Source organism: Nannobrachium achirus (assembly GCF_963921795.1).
Source record: "Nannobrachium achirus genome assembly, chromosome: 12".
Taxonomy (NCBI): Eukaryota; Metazoa; Chordata; class Actinopteri; order Myctophiformes; family Myctophidae; genus Nannobrachium; species Nannobrachium achirus.
In genome coordinates, this window is record NC_137832.1 from 42,726,867 (window position 1) to 42,742,866 (window position 16,000).

The 16,000-nt window shown below is 42.1% G+C and overlaps 2 protein-coding genes across 2 annotated transcripts in view; both read right to left on the bottom strand.

Moving 5' to 3' along the window:
• Nucleotides 1–16,000, bottom strand: part of LOC308295596 (uncharacterized protein) — a gene marked incomplete at both ends in the record, with an annotated part of 88,175 nt that overhangs the window by 37,282 nt on the left and 34,893 nt on the right. The window contains 7 exons of the mRNA XM_080738647.1: nucleotides 4,558–4,756; nucleotides 5,250–5,506; nucleotides 6,878–6,981; nucleotides 7,509–7,543; nucleotides 8,852–9,077; nucleotides 9,821–9,983; nucleotides 11,390–11,577. Coding sequence (XP_080594773.1) covers nucleotides 4,558–4,756; nucleotides 5,250–5,506; nucleotides 6,878–6,981; nucleotides 7,509–7,543; nucleotides 8,852–9,077; nucleotides 9,821–9,983; nucleotides 11,390–11,577 — 1,172 coding nt within the window. The remainder of the gene's footprint in view (nucleotides 1–4,557; nucleotides 4,757–5,249; nucleotides 5,507–6,877; nucleotides 6,982–7,508; nucleotides 7,544–8,851; nucleotides 9,078–9,820; nucleotides 9,984–11,389; nucleotides 11,578–16,000) is intronic.
• On the bottom strand, nucleotides 862–3,789 carry LOC308296280 (dipeptidyl peptidase 4-like). Its single transcript, XM_080739500.1, has 2 exons — nucleotides 1,407–3,789; nucleotides 862–988 (listed from the first exon to the last, which is right to left on the bottom strand). The coding sequence occupies exon 1, from the start codon at nucleotides 3,736–3,738 to the stop codon at nucleotides 1,459–1,461; it is 2,280 nt and encodes a 759-aa protein (XP_080595626.1). The 5' UTR covers nucleotides 3,739–3,789; the 3' UTR covers nucleotides 862–988; nucleotides 1,407–1,458.

The following is a 16,000-nucleotide window of genomic DNA, read 5'->3' on the forward strand; positions in this document are numbered from 1 at the left end:
TCCCGATCCGGACGACCTTTGCCACATGTCATTCCCCATCTCTCTCCTCATTTCCTGTCAGTCTACTGTCCTATCAATAAAGGCATAAAAAGCCCAAAAACAAATCTTTAAAAAAAAAAAAAAAAAAGGTGGTGCCATAGTTTTGTACCTTTTCTTTTGTTTTACGTTTTGTATGTGTCTATGGAGTTAACGTTATTCTAATAGACCACCGGTTGGCGTTATAATGTGCAAATTTGCCTTCCCTGTGTATTTTTGTTTTCTTCCTGAAAGCTGAAGCCACTGAGTCAAAAGGCCTGATCGAAAAAACAGATTTAATGACATCATAAACTCCTCCCCTCCCCTTTTACCATACACCCAACAATGTGGGTGTAACTTCAGCCTGGTCACCACCCACCTGACAACCAGGCATACTTAATTAACTGGTGGGTGTAGACTCAAAATATATATTTTTTTTGTTGAAAAAACCTTCCTCCTAGTATAATCATAAGACCTGATCATCATGGTTTTTTTTTGGAGGGGGGGGGGGATGCATATCAAATGCTGGGGGTCCTTGAAATAGAAAATGGTGCCAGCCAGACAGATACAACGGGCTTTGCACAACTGGACATCGGTCTGGGTTCTCCAACATTACTTCTGAGACTCCTACATTCAATCCCTCATTGCACACCCTTTGACTAGGACCCAAACTAGTGAAAACAGCAGATCTTCGCACTACACTGTGAGCTTGTATTTCGGCTATTTTCACTACTTCTTATGTTCAGTTTTTGGAATTTCTTAGGTTTTTTTTCCCTTCTTGGAATTAAGTAAAAAATCATAACATTTTGTTTTTAATTGATGAATCTTTTTGCTTTTTTAGGAATGTTTTTTGAAAATGTTTTGAAATAATAATAATAAAAACTAAAAGTAGGAAACAAAAAATCAAGGGACCCATAAAAATGTATCCACGACCCACAAATGGGTCCCGACCCAGTGTTTGGGAATCAGTGGCCTATAACCTCGCCTACCAGGCTTTCTCCCGGGAGAGAGCCTGGTGTTCGTTCACGGAAAGCGCGGAAACCACTGGAAGAAGCGGCGTCGCTTTGATTTGGTTCCCACCGTTTGTTTTCCCCAATCCCCAAAATGCTCGAGTAGCCTAGTGTGGTCTTGCCGGTCGCTAAAAGTTGGACTAAAACATGCACATACCAAACTAATTTTTCAAAAGCAAAACTACTCCGCATCGAGGAGTTTATTAGGTAGGCCCTAAAAGTATGTCCTTGAGGGCAGGGGAATTATTTTGGGTTAAAACTGTTTCCGGTGGATAGTTCCGGCGAAATTGTAGTCCTTGAGTACTACAACATGACGTTTTGTGGTTTCCGCTCCAGACCGGTTACAAACCCGAAAAGTGAAGTGATCCCAGACTAAGTGGCCTATAGTACTAGAGCAAACATACTTTACTCTCCACCACTTGTCCGGCGGGTGTCAAGCGAAGCACCTCTGGAGGAAGTGACTCATGTGGGTGTAGATGTGCTTATTGGCCGAACCACCGATACCATGATCCTTGTCCGTGTACCACATGGCTTCAAAGTCCACTTGCTCCTCCACGAGGGCTTTGGAGATCTGAGCTGCCTGCTGAAAGTGAACGTTGTCATCTGCTGTTCCATGAACCAAAAGATATTGCACGTCATGGAAATTCTTGGCCAAGCGGGTGACTGTGGTGTTTAGATAGTATGGGTTTTCAGAGGGTTGGTTCATATAGCGCTCTGTGTAGATGGAATCATAATATTCCCACTTGGAGACGGGAGCGACAGCCATGCCACATTTGAACAGTCCACTTCCAGATCCCAGCACCATCGACGTGACATAACCTCCATAGGACCATCCCCAGATTGCAATTCTTTCCTCGTCAATGAAGCCCATTTTGATGAATTCACGGACCGCCGTTATCTGATCTTCCACTTCGAGGGTACCCAGCTTGTTATAGATGGCGTGCATTATCTTGTCGCCCTGGTAACCACTTCCTCGTCCGTCGAAGCTGGCCACGATAACCTTCTCTGTGCTGGCCAGGTACGCCGACCAGCCCGTCCTGTAGCGGTAGTCTGCTTTCTGGCTGCAGGGACCCGCGTAAACGTCCATGAGCAGCGGATACTTCTTAGATTCATCAAAGCCATGAGGCAAAGTCATCTGGTACCACAGCTTGAACTCTCCAATCTGAATGGTGTCCCGGCGCACGGTGGGCATGTTGATCTCCGATATGCGTTGTTCAAAGTCCAGGTTTTCCTCCAGATGCTTCAGACAGAGGCGATCCGCGGGTGTACCTGCCCTGTTGTCCCGGAGATAGAAGCGAGGAATGGCAGGACCGTGACAGCCCAGGCAATAGAAGGAGGCGTTGTGGCTGAAGTAGGCCGAGTTGTACTGGCAGAGGTCCAGTCCACAGGTTAGACATTCAAACTCATGACCACCGATCTGATACCTGTAGACATGCCTTCCACCTGGTCTACCACCCTCCTGGTTACTTGAATAGTATACGTATTCTGCAGTTACTTTCAGAATGTCAATCACTTCCCATGGGCCATTAGTGATTTGCATGATTAAGCTGGAAGTGGGGCTCTGGTGAACCACATAGTGGAGGTGTTTATATTTAGTGTTGGGGTCACTGGGGTGTAATGTTTGGCTCTTCACCACATAATAACCGCCCTTGTCTGCCGAAAACACGGGTTCTGAGGGGGAAAACCGCCCAACCCAGCCTGTCTCACTGTAAAGCGAAAGATCCCCATCTTTGCTCCAGAAGTTTCCAGCGAGTTTGTACATCTGCAGTTTCACATCACTCTGTTTTCTCTTCTGCCACTGGACGGCTATGCACTCGTCCGTCGCCCAGGTAACCGTGCACAGGTAGTTATCACGACCACCGCCAGCAAATGATGGAGCATGAACTTCGGAGATTTTTCTGGTGTCGTTGGTGTCCACTACAAACAGTCTCACTTCAGGATTGGGAGTACCTGGCTTGGGATATGGGATGACCACGGTGTAGGGGTACTGGTCCTCTCCGTACCACGAGTACTCAATGTTGTGGACCTGCGTGTCGTCGAAGTGGGCGAAGGCCACGTACCTCCCACCAGGAGACCACCACAGAGCCTGGTTGGATGAGAACATCTCCTCTTCATAAACCCAGTCTGGGATGCCATTCAGGATTTTGTTGTATTCTCCATCGAATGTGACTTGCTGTCGTGCTGTAGCAGGACTGGTCTTTATGTATACATTATAGTTCCAAACGAATGCCAGTTTGTGGCCCTCTGGAGCCCAGGAGAAGTATTGGATCTGGTGTGGAACGTCAGCTGTTGAAACGAAGTCCTGCGTCTCCAGGTCATAGATGTGGTATGACACGGTGAACGAATGCCTCCACACTTTCGAGTAATTGCTCATGAAGGCGACATATCTGCGATCTGCCGACATTTGGTAATCATAGGCGTCCACTCGATCAAACGTTGCGCTGCTCAGAAATTCTACAGAGGTGTTAGCGATCACGTCGTGAAGAGTGACTGAGCCGTTGGTCTTGGTTAGATATTCACTGTCTGAGATCCATCTCATGGAGTAGGAACGAGGGCTGAAGGAGCTGTTGAAGACGTCCTCCAGGGTGAAAGTCCTCTTGGACTTGGAGCCGTCCTTGTCCGCGTTCAAAAATATGGCTGTGGGCACGGCTATCAGAACGACCACCACGGTCAGCCCGAGCACCCCGAGTATCACCTTGGACAACTGCACCATGGTTGTGCTCTGACGTGAAGCGTAGCGTATACCGTTCACCTCACAGCCACACAGAAGGCTACAGGGACACTAGTTGTAATCCTAATAGAGGGTTGTACTGCCACCTCTCATATTCTGTTAAACATTAATCTCAGGTTCACGTTTCAAAGGTGGCACCATAAAAACATTGAGGGGTAAAGTTCCTCTATGGTCTAAAATAGCACTGGAAATGGTTCTTTTGCTCATAATCAGATGGGAACCTCTTTTGGTGCTATAAAGCAGTGGCTCTCAAAGTGGGGTCCGAGGACCCCCAGGGGCCTTTTGGAGTTCCCCTCAAAATCATTTTAATCCATGTGTACACTGGATATTAAAAAAAGCAGATGCACAAGCCTGCAGCGTGGCACGAAATTGCTTGCACATCTGACTGCGATTCTTGAAAATCTTTGGAAAATATCCTAAATGTTGCATAATTTTGAGATTAGTAGTTGGAACAATCTTCCAACTCCGAAATACTTCAAATCTAGGCTAGAAACCTAGATTTGAGTCTGTGTTTTGAGTAGCCTATATTTAGGGTTTACATTTAATCTACAGTAGTTGCAATTAAACAATTATGGTTAGGTTGTGGCTATTTGTAATCATATCTATTTTCTATTGTTAGTTTTCAGTTCTACTCAACAACAAAAAAATCCATAATGTTTTTGTTACCCTTTTAGTTAATATTGTTACTAATTCTAATTCTATGTATTTACCTGTGGTAGGCCTATATGTTTCCTCCTTACTGTGGTGCTGGTACTACAACTACATTTCCCTTAGGATTAAGGTCTATATTTATACAAATACCTGTGTTGCACTTGTCCTTTCTCCAGACCCTCATCAGAGGGAGGGACATTGGAAGCAGCAATATCAGTGTGTGTACTGGTGTCAGAAGCAGCCGTCGTAGTAACAGGACCAGAATGGTCAGTCACAGCATTCTGGTTTGAGTCTGGACAAGATCCTTCCACTGGGTCTTTCCCGCCACGAGGCACACTCTCCTCAACACCTTCACAGATATACAAAAGAATAACTTCAGTCAAGACAACTCTGCCACTGTCACTGTGGTGGGAGCACATTATATGTCCCATATAATTAGGGGATTCGAATCCTCCCATAGTACATGAAAAAAGATCCAAAACAACAGGTGGCAGCTTGGGTGGTGGAGGGTGAAGGGAGGGTGGAGCAGTAGCAGAAAATGGCAAGCAAGGAATTCAAACATCCCCGATTTAAATGGAGTTCTCTATTATGAAGTGTGTGACTGGTTGAAAATAGTGGAGCTGAGACCGACCGCTGGTCAGCCAATAGCAGTCAGTTTCCTGACTGAACTTGCTCTGTGCATGTACCGTACCAGACGCTCATAAATGTACAAACAGATGAAAAAACACATATGCATTGGCAAGCCCACATGCATAAAAATATGGACTTTATAAGTAAAGAGACAGAATTGATGTTTTTTGAGGGAACATTTTACTCTCTACTTGGCCTCCACGATCATTTACCAGAGTGTTTGGCAGCACGGTGGAGGACGCAGGTATCAGAAACATCCAGAAGCAGAGCCAGGTCCAGCACTGGGGATGGGGGTGGGGGCTCTTTAGGTTCACCAGGTACAACGGCCAGGTTGGTCCTAACTCTCCTCTTCTTTGAAGCTCCATCCTCGACGTCTACCGACCCGCCCAGGGCTCTCTCCAGCAGGCGGGCCTGGTCGATGTCCACTGGGAACCCGTCCAAAATCCAGCCTGAATGAGCTGGGACCTGCCTGGTAGACGGAGAACAGATATTTTAGTCAGGCAAATGTAGCTTATCATTGAACACAGGGTCACAGGACAAATAAAATATTAGACATGTTCATGATATTTACGAATGTTTCATCCACTTCCTTAATGACACAATTCCACAAGGTACCTCCTTGTTTTATTTACTTCCATATAACATAAGTTAAAGGAGACGATTATTTACCATTTTAAATGTAATTAATAAATGTTTAAATTGTGTTATTTATTAAGAATATTTCTGCTATCTCAAATACATTACACAGTAGTCATGTGCTGTAATATGAGAGTACAGTACAATATTATACAAGGTTGTGTGACGCCTGCGGGGAAACAACAATAGCTGGGATCTGACTGGACCAGTCTGGTACAGAACCTTCTTAGTGGGGGAACTGGACCAGTCTGATATAGACAAACATATAGAACTGTACCAGTCTGGTACATAACCTTCTTAGTGGGGGAACTGGACCAGTCTGATATAGACAAACATATAGAACTGGACCAGTCTGGTACAGAACCTTCTTAGTGGGGGAACTGAGAAACAATGCAGCTGTTGCAACAGAATACAAAAGCAAGATAATTTGAGCAGGGACTGCAGATGTCATATTCTGCCATGACCAGGACCAAATTCTGTTCTGTATCCTCAGAACCTTTTCAGGCAGAAAACTCAAAGGAGCGCCAATTCTTGATCAACTGATCAGTCACAGGCTCTCTCCATCTGATTAGGGCGAGCTAACCTATAAACCTCACTGCCCACAGCTCATTCTACTTGCTGCTGCTCTGCCATCTTTCTGCTCTGCTGCTGCTGCTGCTTTGTACTCTGCGCTAAAGTTGTTTTGCTCCCACCACCACCATCCCAGCATCCACCTGTGGGCTCTGTTCCTATGATTCCCTTATGGGGGTCTATTTCATTCCATTCCCTGTAAAATATAATTATACAGTAATTCTGCTTACAGGGAATGAATGAAATGGGACAGAGCTGTGATGCCAAATATGCTTAAATATTTATGCTTTTTATATTATGCTCAATACATATATTGATTTAATCCAAGAGTTGTCTGACTGAAATGACAATAAATAAAACTCCTTGAACTCCTATATTCTATACAACAATTTCAACTGGGGTTAATGCAAAACAAATACATTGTATTGCGACCCTTTACTAGTGGGCGTATAGCTCAGTGGTAGAGCATTTGAGTGTTCAGAGGCAATTGTAAAGAAATAGATGAGCAGAATAGCTCATCTATTGAGTAATACTCACGATCATACTGAATATATTATTGGGGGGAGGGGACATAATTGTACTCTTTTATACCCCTACACAAGATGAATTATGTTTGACAGGTTATGATGCTCACTTGATGGCTTCCACCATGACGTCCACTAGTATCTCATCAGGGATGGCTTTGCCGTCCCTCAGGACCTTGTCTATAGCTTCTCCACGCAGGGCCCGCAAAGACAGCTAGGAGGGACAGAAGCATGGATTTTCAGGTTAGGTTGAGTTAGGTCAAATTAGGTCATAGTAGCCAGTAGCCACTACAATTCCTATTCTAGGATGAACATTTGACAAAAGAAAAACAGCAGATCTACAAGTTCACTACATGTCGCAACATGACGCACTGTTTTCCTGTAGCTTGGTGCCCGGTTAAATGCAATATATCTACACTTATTGGTTGGTGGTGACATCTCAGTGACCTCACATCTAGAGTGAGGGTAATTTATATCAGATCTCACTTTTGTTGGTGGTGATGACGTCACCCCATGGGCCACGGGCTGTGTACGTTCACATTACACGGCCCGTGGCCGCCTGGCCGGTGATTTGGCTATGGACATAAACGACATGTAACCATGGCCCGTAACCAGACAGACAGATACCGTTTCTAAATTAGGTTTATGTATGTTAGATGAGGTTACTGTATATTAATTAGTTCAGTGAAAATAGTGAATATTTCTTTTATGATGTATGATAAACAGAAAGACTGAACTAACCTTTCTCTTTGTAGTTTCCTCCTGATTGTCTAGACCTGAAAAATAGATATATGTCAACATCACTCATTTGTTCTACATAGAATCGAATCGAATCGAATCGAATCGAATCGAACAGAATAGAACAGAACAGAATACAGGGTTCCCACACATTTTTACCAATTAATTTCCAAAACCTTTCCAAAACTTTTCCAGAATATTTAACCCAATTTCCAGGACTATATAACAATAATTCAGCTCAATAACAAGTCGCTTACTCCTATGCGCAATGCCTAAAGACAGGTAGTGTATGACAGTGGTTCTCAACCTTTTCAGGCTGTGACCCCCAAAATAATCATATTTGAACTGGGGACCCGGCACCCTGACGAGCACTAAGAGTTGACGGATTTTGTATAACACGTTTCTATTGTGAAAATAGCAGATCTACATGCTCACAACGCCTCACGTTGCGAGGCGTTGTGAGCATGTAGATCGGCTATTTTCACAATTTCCTCTAATATTTGACAATTTGGCCCATGTTTAATTTGTCATTTCAGAGGTATTAACAAAATCAATAACCAAAGACAATGCATAGCTTTTTTTTCCAGGACCTTCCAGGACCCTTGATAAATTCCAAAACTTTTCCAGTACTGGAAAAATATTTTTCAGATTTCAAAACATTTCCAGGAATTTCATGACCGTGGGAACCCTGAGAATAGAACAGAACAGAACAGAATAGAATAGAATCACTGCTTGTGTATTTCTTGTCTGATAGCAGTGTATGTTGGCTCCTCAGCCTGCTGTTCTATGTACTTACTTGAGTGCAGCTCACTGCTGTCTGCAACCTGTAGATATTGTAAAAGGGAAATAGTTTTTGGCCGTCAATTTAAGGGTCCTTTGAGAAATGAGAAACGTATAATGTCTGTCCTTCCTCAGTGGAATGGCATAATTAAATTAAATAAACTTAATTCTTTGTGCAACCCTCTTCCTTATAAAAAAATGTTTATAGCACACTGAACAAGACAATAGATAAGATTAAACTGCCCAAAAACGTAATAAGAGTGTTGAGAAACAAACCTCCTCTCCATTCTGGAAAGATGCCAGAGCCTCCTGGATGAGTGTGTTAGCAGACAGCACATGGATACCATGCACTGGGGAGGAGAACAGGAATCAGGATAAAATAGGCACACACAAGCAACGTGTGTGTACTGTGTGTGTGTGTGTGTGTGTGTGTGTGTGTGTGTGTGTGTGTGTGTGTGTGTGTGTGTGTGTGTGTGTGTGTGTGTGTGTGCGTGTGTGTGTGTGTGTGTGTGTGTGTGTGTGTACGTACGTGTTTTTTTGGTTGAGAGCACAGGTACATACTGTACCTTGGGCAATCTTGGCCAGACAAGTGGTCTTTCCAGAGAAGGCCTTGCCGAGGACACATGCCTTGAGGGTGAAACGAGGGAAGGAAGGAGTGGGAGGAGCCAGCTTGGTGGGGGGGCAGACAATACTCCTCAACCGCTGGACTATGTGTCCCAGAATCCTGTTGTTTACCGGGGGAGACCTGACCTCCCCTGCTTCCTCTGGCCAAGACCACTCACCCACCATGTTCTGAAAACAGACAGATAACGTCGGAAAGAAAGGGTAGAAGGGGAGAGAAAAATAGGGAGGAAGGAAGGATAAAACAGTCACCTGACAGAAGAGACGACTCAGCAGAATTTCTTCTTGGATGAACATTGTGCCCTTTTAGGACTGTGAACAGTACTCAGCTTCATGAGAAACAAATCAAACACTAACATTCGTAGTGTTAATATATCAGTTTGTAACTCAGAGAGTGTACACATGAAACCTTCTGTACACTCTTAGAGGATGAAAACTCTACCAGGAATCACAAAGGAAGCTACATTTTCATTCTCCACTTTCACATCTGACCTGGCCTGTTTCTAAACTTGGCTCATCATTTCAGATGTCAGAGTTAATGGGGACAATACTCACATGCTCGTGCGGGAGCCCGCACACAGTCGCGCACACACACTAACGATTACTCCATAGATACTTGAATTGGCGGATATTTCGTTTCTTTTTCTTCTTCTTTTTTGCATTCATAAGCCAATAATTTGTACACAAGAGTGTGTCTCCATAGGGAACCACTTCTGGTCATTGTGCCTGCTTAGGGAACCACTACTGGTCAACAAACGATTGGATTAGGAATGCAAGGAAAAATCCATGAATTAAAGTCTCCATGGGGTGAGTAATCGATAGGAAAAAGAAAACATTTTGTTGGTGAACTATCCCTTAATACAACAACACACATACGCACACGCACAGACAGACCTACATCCATATCAACTCACAGTGTACTCATCATAGTCATGGCTGTTCAGTATCTCCTGTCTCTCCCGTTCTAGAGGGTCTGCTGGGCCAGAAGGTTCATATGCAGACTGCTCATCTTCATACAGAGACAGACCACTGAGAAACAACTCCTTCCATTGGCTCATCAACTTCCCAGGGATCAGACTAGACACAGTTTGAGAAACAATATGGGACAGGGGATGAAGATTGGTTCAGTAACTTTAAATGAAGTGGTGAAAAAAAGACCTCGAAAACAATTTGACATAGATTTTGTTTTTACTGATTTGCAACGTAATTCTTCATCAAGTCATTTGCAGGATGAAAGTATCTGCACAAGATGGGGTTTTGCTCTGGTCTGAATCTTAATTAAATCTAACCTGTGTATTATTAGATCTAACTATATTACTTATCATAAATTACAGGTGGCAGAGGTTTTCTAAATCTCTGTATTTCCTGCCTCTCTCCACTGTGACTGTAGACAAAGAAGTGACTAAAACAATATCTTAAAGACATCACACGTGACATATCAAATTATCCCAAATCCCAGATGATATCTACTGTAGTTCCAATAACAATATAATAGATTTGTTGTGCAGCCCTAACTGTAGCTACTTCATTAGAAATGCTTCATTATAATGCTGAAGCTGCAGGAAATGAATACTCTACCTTCTACCTTATACTGTACATTTCTTGTCATGTATAAAGATCTATAATGCATTTATACAGCTGATGCAATTTGTAATAAAGATGACTTTGGTCATAAGAAGCAGACAGAAAGGTGCATTTCTCAAATTTTTATTTGACCTTTAGTCAATAGTTCACATCATATGTAATTCTCAATATTTATTTCATATTAACACATTGTCTTTCCTTTCAAGTGACTAGCCAGTGCACTCACTGTACTACATAGACAACATCTGTTTGACAATACTGCTCAAAGATTACATAAATGTGTTCTTAATTACTATGAAAAGAATAGACAGGTAAGGAAAAAGAGAGAAAGAGAAATACACAATTAAGCATCTTTCCTGTTTGATTTTTTTTTCTGGGACCCCAGTCTACACTGTAAACCCCTCAGTGTTAATGAGTTATAGACTCGTAAGGGTGCATTTCCTTCCCATCTACAGTAGTATCAATCATTTCACAGAGGACCCCCTGGAACCCTCCCAATGACCCTTGGGGGGCCACGGGTTTGTTTGTTGCGTACCCCTCCTCTATGAACCTTGTAACTGAAAAGGAAACAAATCTCTTAAGTGAAGATATAAATACGCTATTGTACTTCTGGGCTTGATTTTGATTTGAGTTCAACCATGAATACTATACACACTACAGTACATTGCCTATTATAACTGACACAGTTACATAGACATAGACTTAAAATGTCAGAACTGTCATATTAATTTATAATTGTTTGCCCATCACGTCTCTCACCAAAAATAGCCGTTGTACAAGCTCACAACGCGTGGCAGCACGACCCCTTGTGAGCTTGTAGATCGGATCATTTCAGTGCGAGACACACACAGTATTGTGTTTCTCAAAGGGAATCCCAAGTGTGAGAGAGTGGAACGTACTTCCCAGTGAGCAGCCGGTATTCCCCGGCCTTGGTGGCCAGGTCCACTATCTGCTCCAGAACCTCTCGGCAGCTCTTAAAGTGCTTCCTGTATTTGTTCTGAGCGCGCTCAGCAGCGAGCCTGTCATGCAGTTCCGTCTCCTGTCTGATCTCCTCTGCGTGGTCCAGCTTTGCCTGCTGAACCAAAGCCTAGAACAAGGCGTCAGCCAGAGACTTGGAATAAGGGGAACAAGCATGGACAATAACTTCTATCTATCTAATCAGTACTGTCAATGGGGGATCTTCTGTCATTTCTGTCAACAATTTTACACGTTATATATATACATTATCAAGTACAGATGATGAATGACTAGCGTGATTTGTATCCATGGCGACTCCATTACGATACAAGTACTGTAGATAATACCACATAAAAGCTATTCCATAATGAGAAATACTTAGTGCTTAGCTGACTGAAAGATACCTGTTTGGAGATCTGAGAGTATAGGCCTCATGCCCAGTATTCTCAAAAACCCAGCTTCTATGTACCCTGGGTGAATGGGGTGACATCTTTGTGCTGATTGGTCAGCTCAGCTTTATATACTGTACCAGTTGACCAATCAGTGCAAGCTTAAGTGTCACTGCATACACAGTTACTGCTGTGCGGATGGTTTGGTAGACCCTGGAGTTTATACAAGCTCAAAGAAATCAAAACATAGGGTGAATCTCAGGTGCTCAGCCTGCTCTGTCCTAGCTCCTCCATCTTCACTGGAACCAGAAAGAGAACTCGGTCTGCCATTTTACAGACCATGTCAGCTCAGCTGTGTTTGGCCCTTAAATTAACATGATGCTTCAGAGGAATTTCTGTGTTTCCTTTTGAACATTTTTTCATTTTCTGATATTATTCTCTATTTTATCATCATCTTTGTGAATAAATAAACCTATTTGTGATAGACTAAATAATATTTGGTTTATCACGATGATAATCTTATTATCATACCACCTATTTCAAACCTTGGGCATGACAAATACGTGGTTGATTCTCTCACTCTCTCTCTCTCTTTCTCTTTCTCTTTCTCTCACACAAGTTATATATATACGGTACAATATGTAAATACAACTAGAAAAATATTGTTCCTTCGTAACAATTGTGGGCTCGCTTCAAGCCAGAAAACAATGGCTATGAAAGTACAAAATATCAAGATCGCAGGCAGTGCTCTCTTTGACGTTACTGACGTCAAAGATTGGTCCATTTTGTTCCAAAAATGTGTTGTGCAAAAGTTGACCCGCTGGTGGCGCTATAACAGGCCAATGTAAGAAGGGTGGTATCTGTTCCTTGACCTATTGGGAATGTGCTTGCAAGATTTCACGCACATTGCAGGCTGTGTTCATGATTTGAGGTGTTTTTGGCTTTGGCCACTTTATCGCTGCTTGCAGCTATATTCATTATTATTTTATTTTTTGTGTGTGTGTGCACTTCATAGGCATATTAGATAAAGGTCCTTAGATTGTGTGTAGAATGTTTCATGCAAATTGCAAAAAAAAATCCTAACGGGTTTAAGCGTTTCACAAACTGCTCAAAATGATATAGCGCCCCCCTTTGGCCAATTGGGGTAAGATTGGTTTTAGTGATATTTGGACTAACACTCTACATCTTTGCCAAATGCCATGAACATGTTACTTTGCATGTATGATTTAGAGGCAGAAGAATAATTTGCATAAAACTGCAATATTCATTGAATTTATTTAAAAAAGCATGTTTCAATTTTAAAGAAATCCGATCTGACAGATCTTTAGATATCGGTCCAAAGTTCACGTAAAAAAAGTTTTGTGCACGTGGAGCGAAAATTCCAGAATAAAAGCGGGTTTACGCGTTTTACAAACTGCTCAAAATGGCGGAAAATTTAAGGGCGGAGCTTACTTAACAACGACACAGATGTCTTCCGCTCGAGTCAAAGCACGCGTGTAACAAGTTGCATGTCTTCAAACCAAAACGAGTCATGACTTATGCCCGTTTGAAGTTTGAATTTTCAAACGCTTCGTATAGCGCCCCCCTTTGGCCGATTGGAATAAAATTGGTTTCAGTGATACTTTGACTAACCCTCCACATCTTTGCCAAATGCCATGAACGTGTAACTTTGCATGTATGATTTAGAGGCCGAAGAATAATTTGCATGAAACCGCAATATTGATTGAACTATTAAAAAATTATATTTCACTTTAAAAAAAATCTGGTTGATCAATCTGACCGTATTGGTCCAAAGTTCATGTGAAAAAAGTTTCGTGCGCGTAACGAAAAAAACCCAGGAGGAGATAGATTTTTACTGTTTTTCATATAATTCCGAATTGTGGGAGACCTAAAGGTCAGAGGTCAAAAGTTAGAGGGTAAAAGTTGTTCGGCATGAGGAGACGCATAAGTGTATACAGGTTTCATGGCTGTATGTATAACACAGCATGAGCTATACCTGTTCAAAGTTCGCACTTTCGAAGGCTTCCTACAGCGCCACCATTTGGCCGATTGCTATAGAAAATAATAGCACACTTCGCCACTGTAAACTGAACACATTGATGTTTTTATTTTCATTTTCTTACTAAGTTTGTAGGAGTAGAAAGGAACCGAAGTTTTGAGGAGAACTTGATATGACAATATCAAGTTCTCACTAGAAAAATATTGTTCCTTCGAAACAATTGTGGGCTCGCTTCAAGCCAGAAAACAATGGCTATAAAAGCACAAAATGTCAAGATCGCAGGCAGTGCTCTCTTTGACGTTACTGACATCAAAGTTTGTCCATTTTGTTCCAAAAATGTGTTGTGCAAAAGTTGACCCGCTGGTGGCGCTATAACAGGCCAATGTGAGAAGGTTGATATCTGTTCCTTGACCTATTGGGAATGTGCTTGCAAGATTTCACGCACATCCCAGGCTTTGTTCATGATTTGAGGTGTTTTTGGCTTTGGACACTTTATCGCTGCTTGCAGCTATATTTATTATTATTATTTTATAATTTTTTTGTGTGCACTTCATAGGCATGTTAGATAAAGGTCCTTAGATTGCGTGTAGAATGTTTCATGCAAATTGCAAAAAAAATCCTAGAATAAAAACGGGTTTAAGCGTTTTACAAACTGCTCAAAATTATATAGCGCCCCCCTTTGGCCATTTGGGGTAAGATTGGTTTCAGTGATATTTGAACTAACCCTCTACACTATTTTGTCATGAAAATGTGACTTTGCATGTATGTTTTAGAGGCAGAAGAATAATTTGCATAAAAATGCAATATTGTTTGAATTATTTAAAAAAGCATGTTTCAATGTTAAAGAAATCCGATCTGACAGATCTTTAGATATCGGTCCAAAGTTCACGTAAAAAAAGTTTTGTGCACGTGACGCGAAAATTCCAGAATAAAAGCGGGTTTACGCGTTTTACAAACTGCTCAAAATGGCGGAAAATTGAAGGGCGGAGCTTACTTAACAACGACACAGATGTCTTCCGCTTGAGTCAAAGCACGCGTGTAACAAGTTGCATGTCTTCAAACAAAACGAGTCATGACTTATGCCCGTTTGAAGTTTGAATTTTCAGACGCTTCGTATAGCGCCCCCCTTTGGCCAATCGGAATAAGATTGGTTTCAGTGATACTTTGACTAACCCTCTACATGTTTGCCAAATGCCATGAACGTGTAACTTTGCATGTATGATTTAGAGGCCGAAGAATAATTTGCATAAAACAGCAATATTGATTGAATTATTAAAAAATTATATTTCACTTTAAAAAAAATCTGGTTGATCAATCTGACCGTATTGGTCCAAAGTTTATGTGAAAAAAGTTTTGTGCACTTGACGCGAAAATCCCAGGAGGAGATAGATTTTTACTGTTTTTCATATAATTCCGAATTGTGGGAGACCTAAAGGTCAGAGGTCAAAAGTCAGAGGCTAAAAGTTGTTCGGCATGAGGAGACGCATACGTGTATACAGGTTTCATGCCTGTACCTCAAACACAGCATGAGCTATACCTGTTCAAAGTTCGCACTTTCGAAGGCTTCGTGCAGCGCCACCATTTGGCCGATTGCTATAAAAAATAATAGCGCACTTCGCCACTGTAAACTGAACACATTGATGTTTTTATTTTCATTTTCTCACTAAGTATGTAGGAGTAGAAAGGAACCGAAGTTCCCGTCTACTGTCTGACTGACTGATAGATAAATAATGACAATATCTAAAGTGTGCTCGCCTTATAGGCGAGCCCACAACTAGAAAAATATTGTTCCTTCGAAACAATTGTGGGCTCGCTTCAAGCCAGAAAACAATGGCTATAAAAGCACAAAATGTCAAGATCGCAGGCAGTGCTCTCTTTGACGTTACTGACGTCAAAGATTGGTCCATTTTGTTCCAAAAATGTGTTGTGCAAAAGTTGACCCGCTGGTGGCGCTATAACAGGCCAATGTGAGAAGGTTGGTATCTGTTCCTTGACCTATTGGGAATGTGCTTGCAAGATTTCACGCGCATCCCAGGCTGTGTTCATGATTTGAGGTGTTTTTGGCTTTGGACACTTTATCGCTGCTTGCAGCTATATTTATTATTATTATTTTATAATTTTTTTGTGTGCACTTCATAGGCATGTTAGATAAAGGTCCTTAGATT

Bases quoted from the DNA above. Each gene is read 5' to 3' on its own strand.
- LOC308296280 (XM_080739500.1), bottom strand. From the start codon at position 3,738: ATGGTGCAGTTGTCCAAGGTGATACTCGGGGTGCTCGGGCTGACCGTG.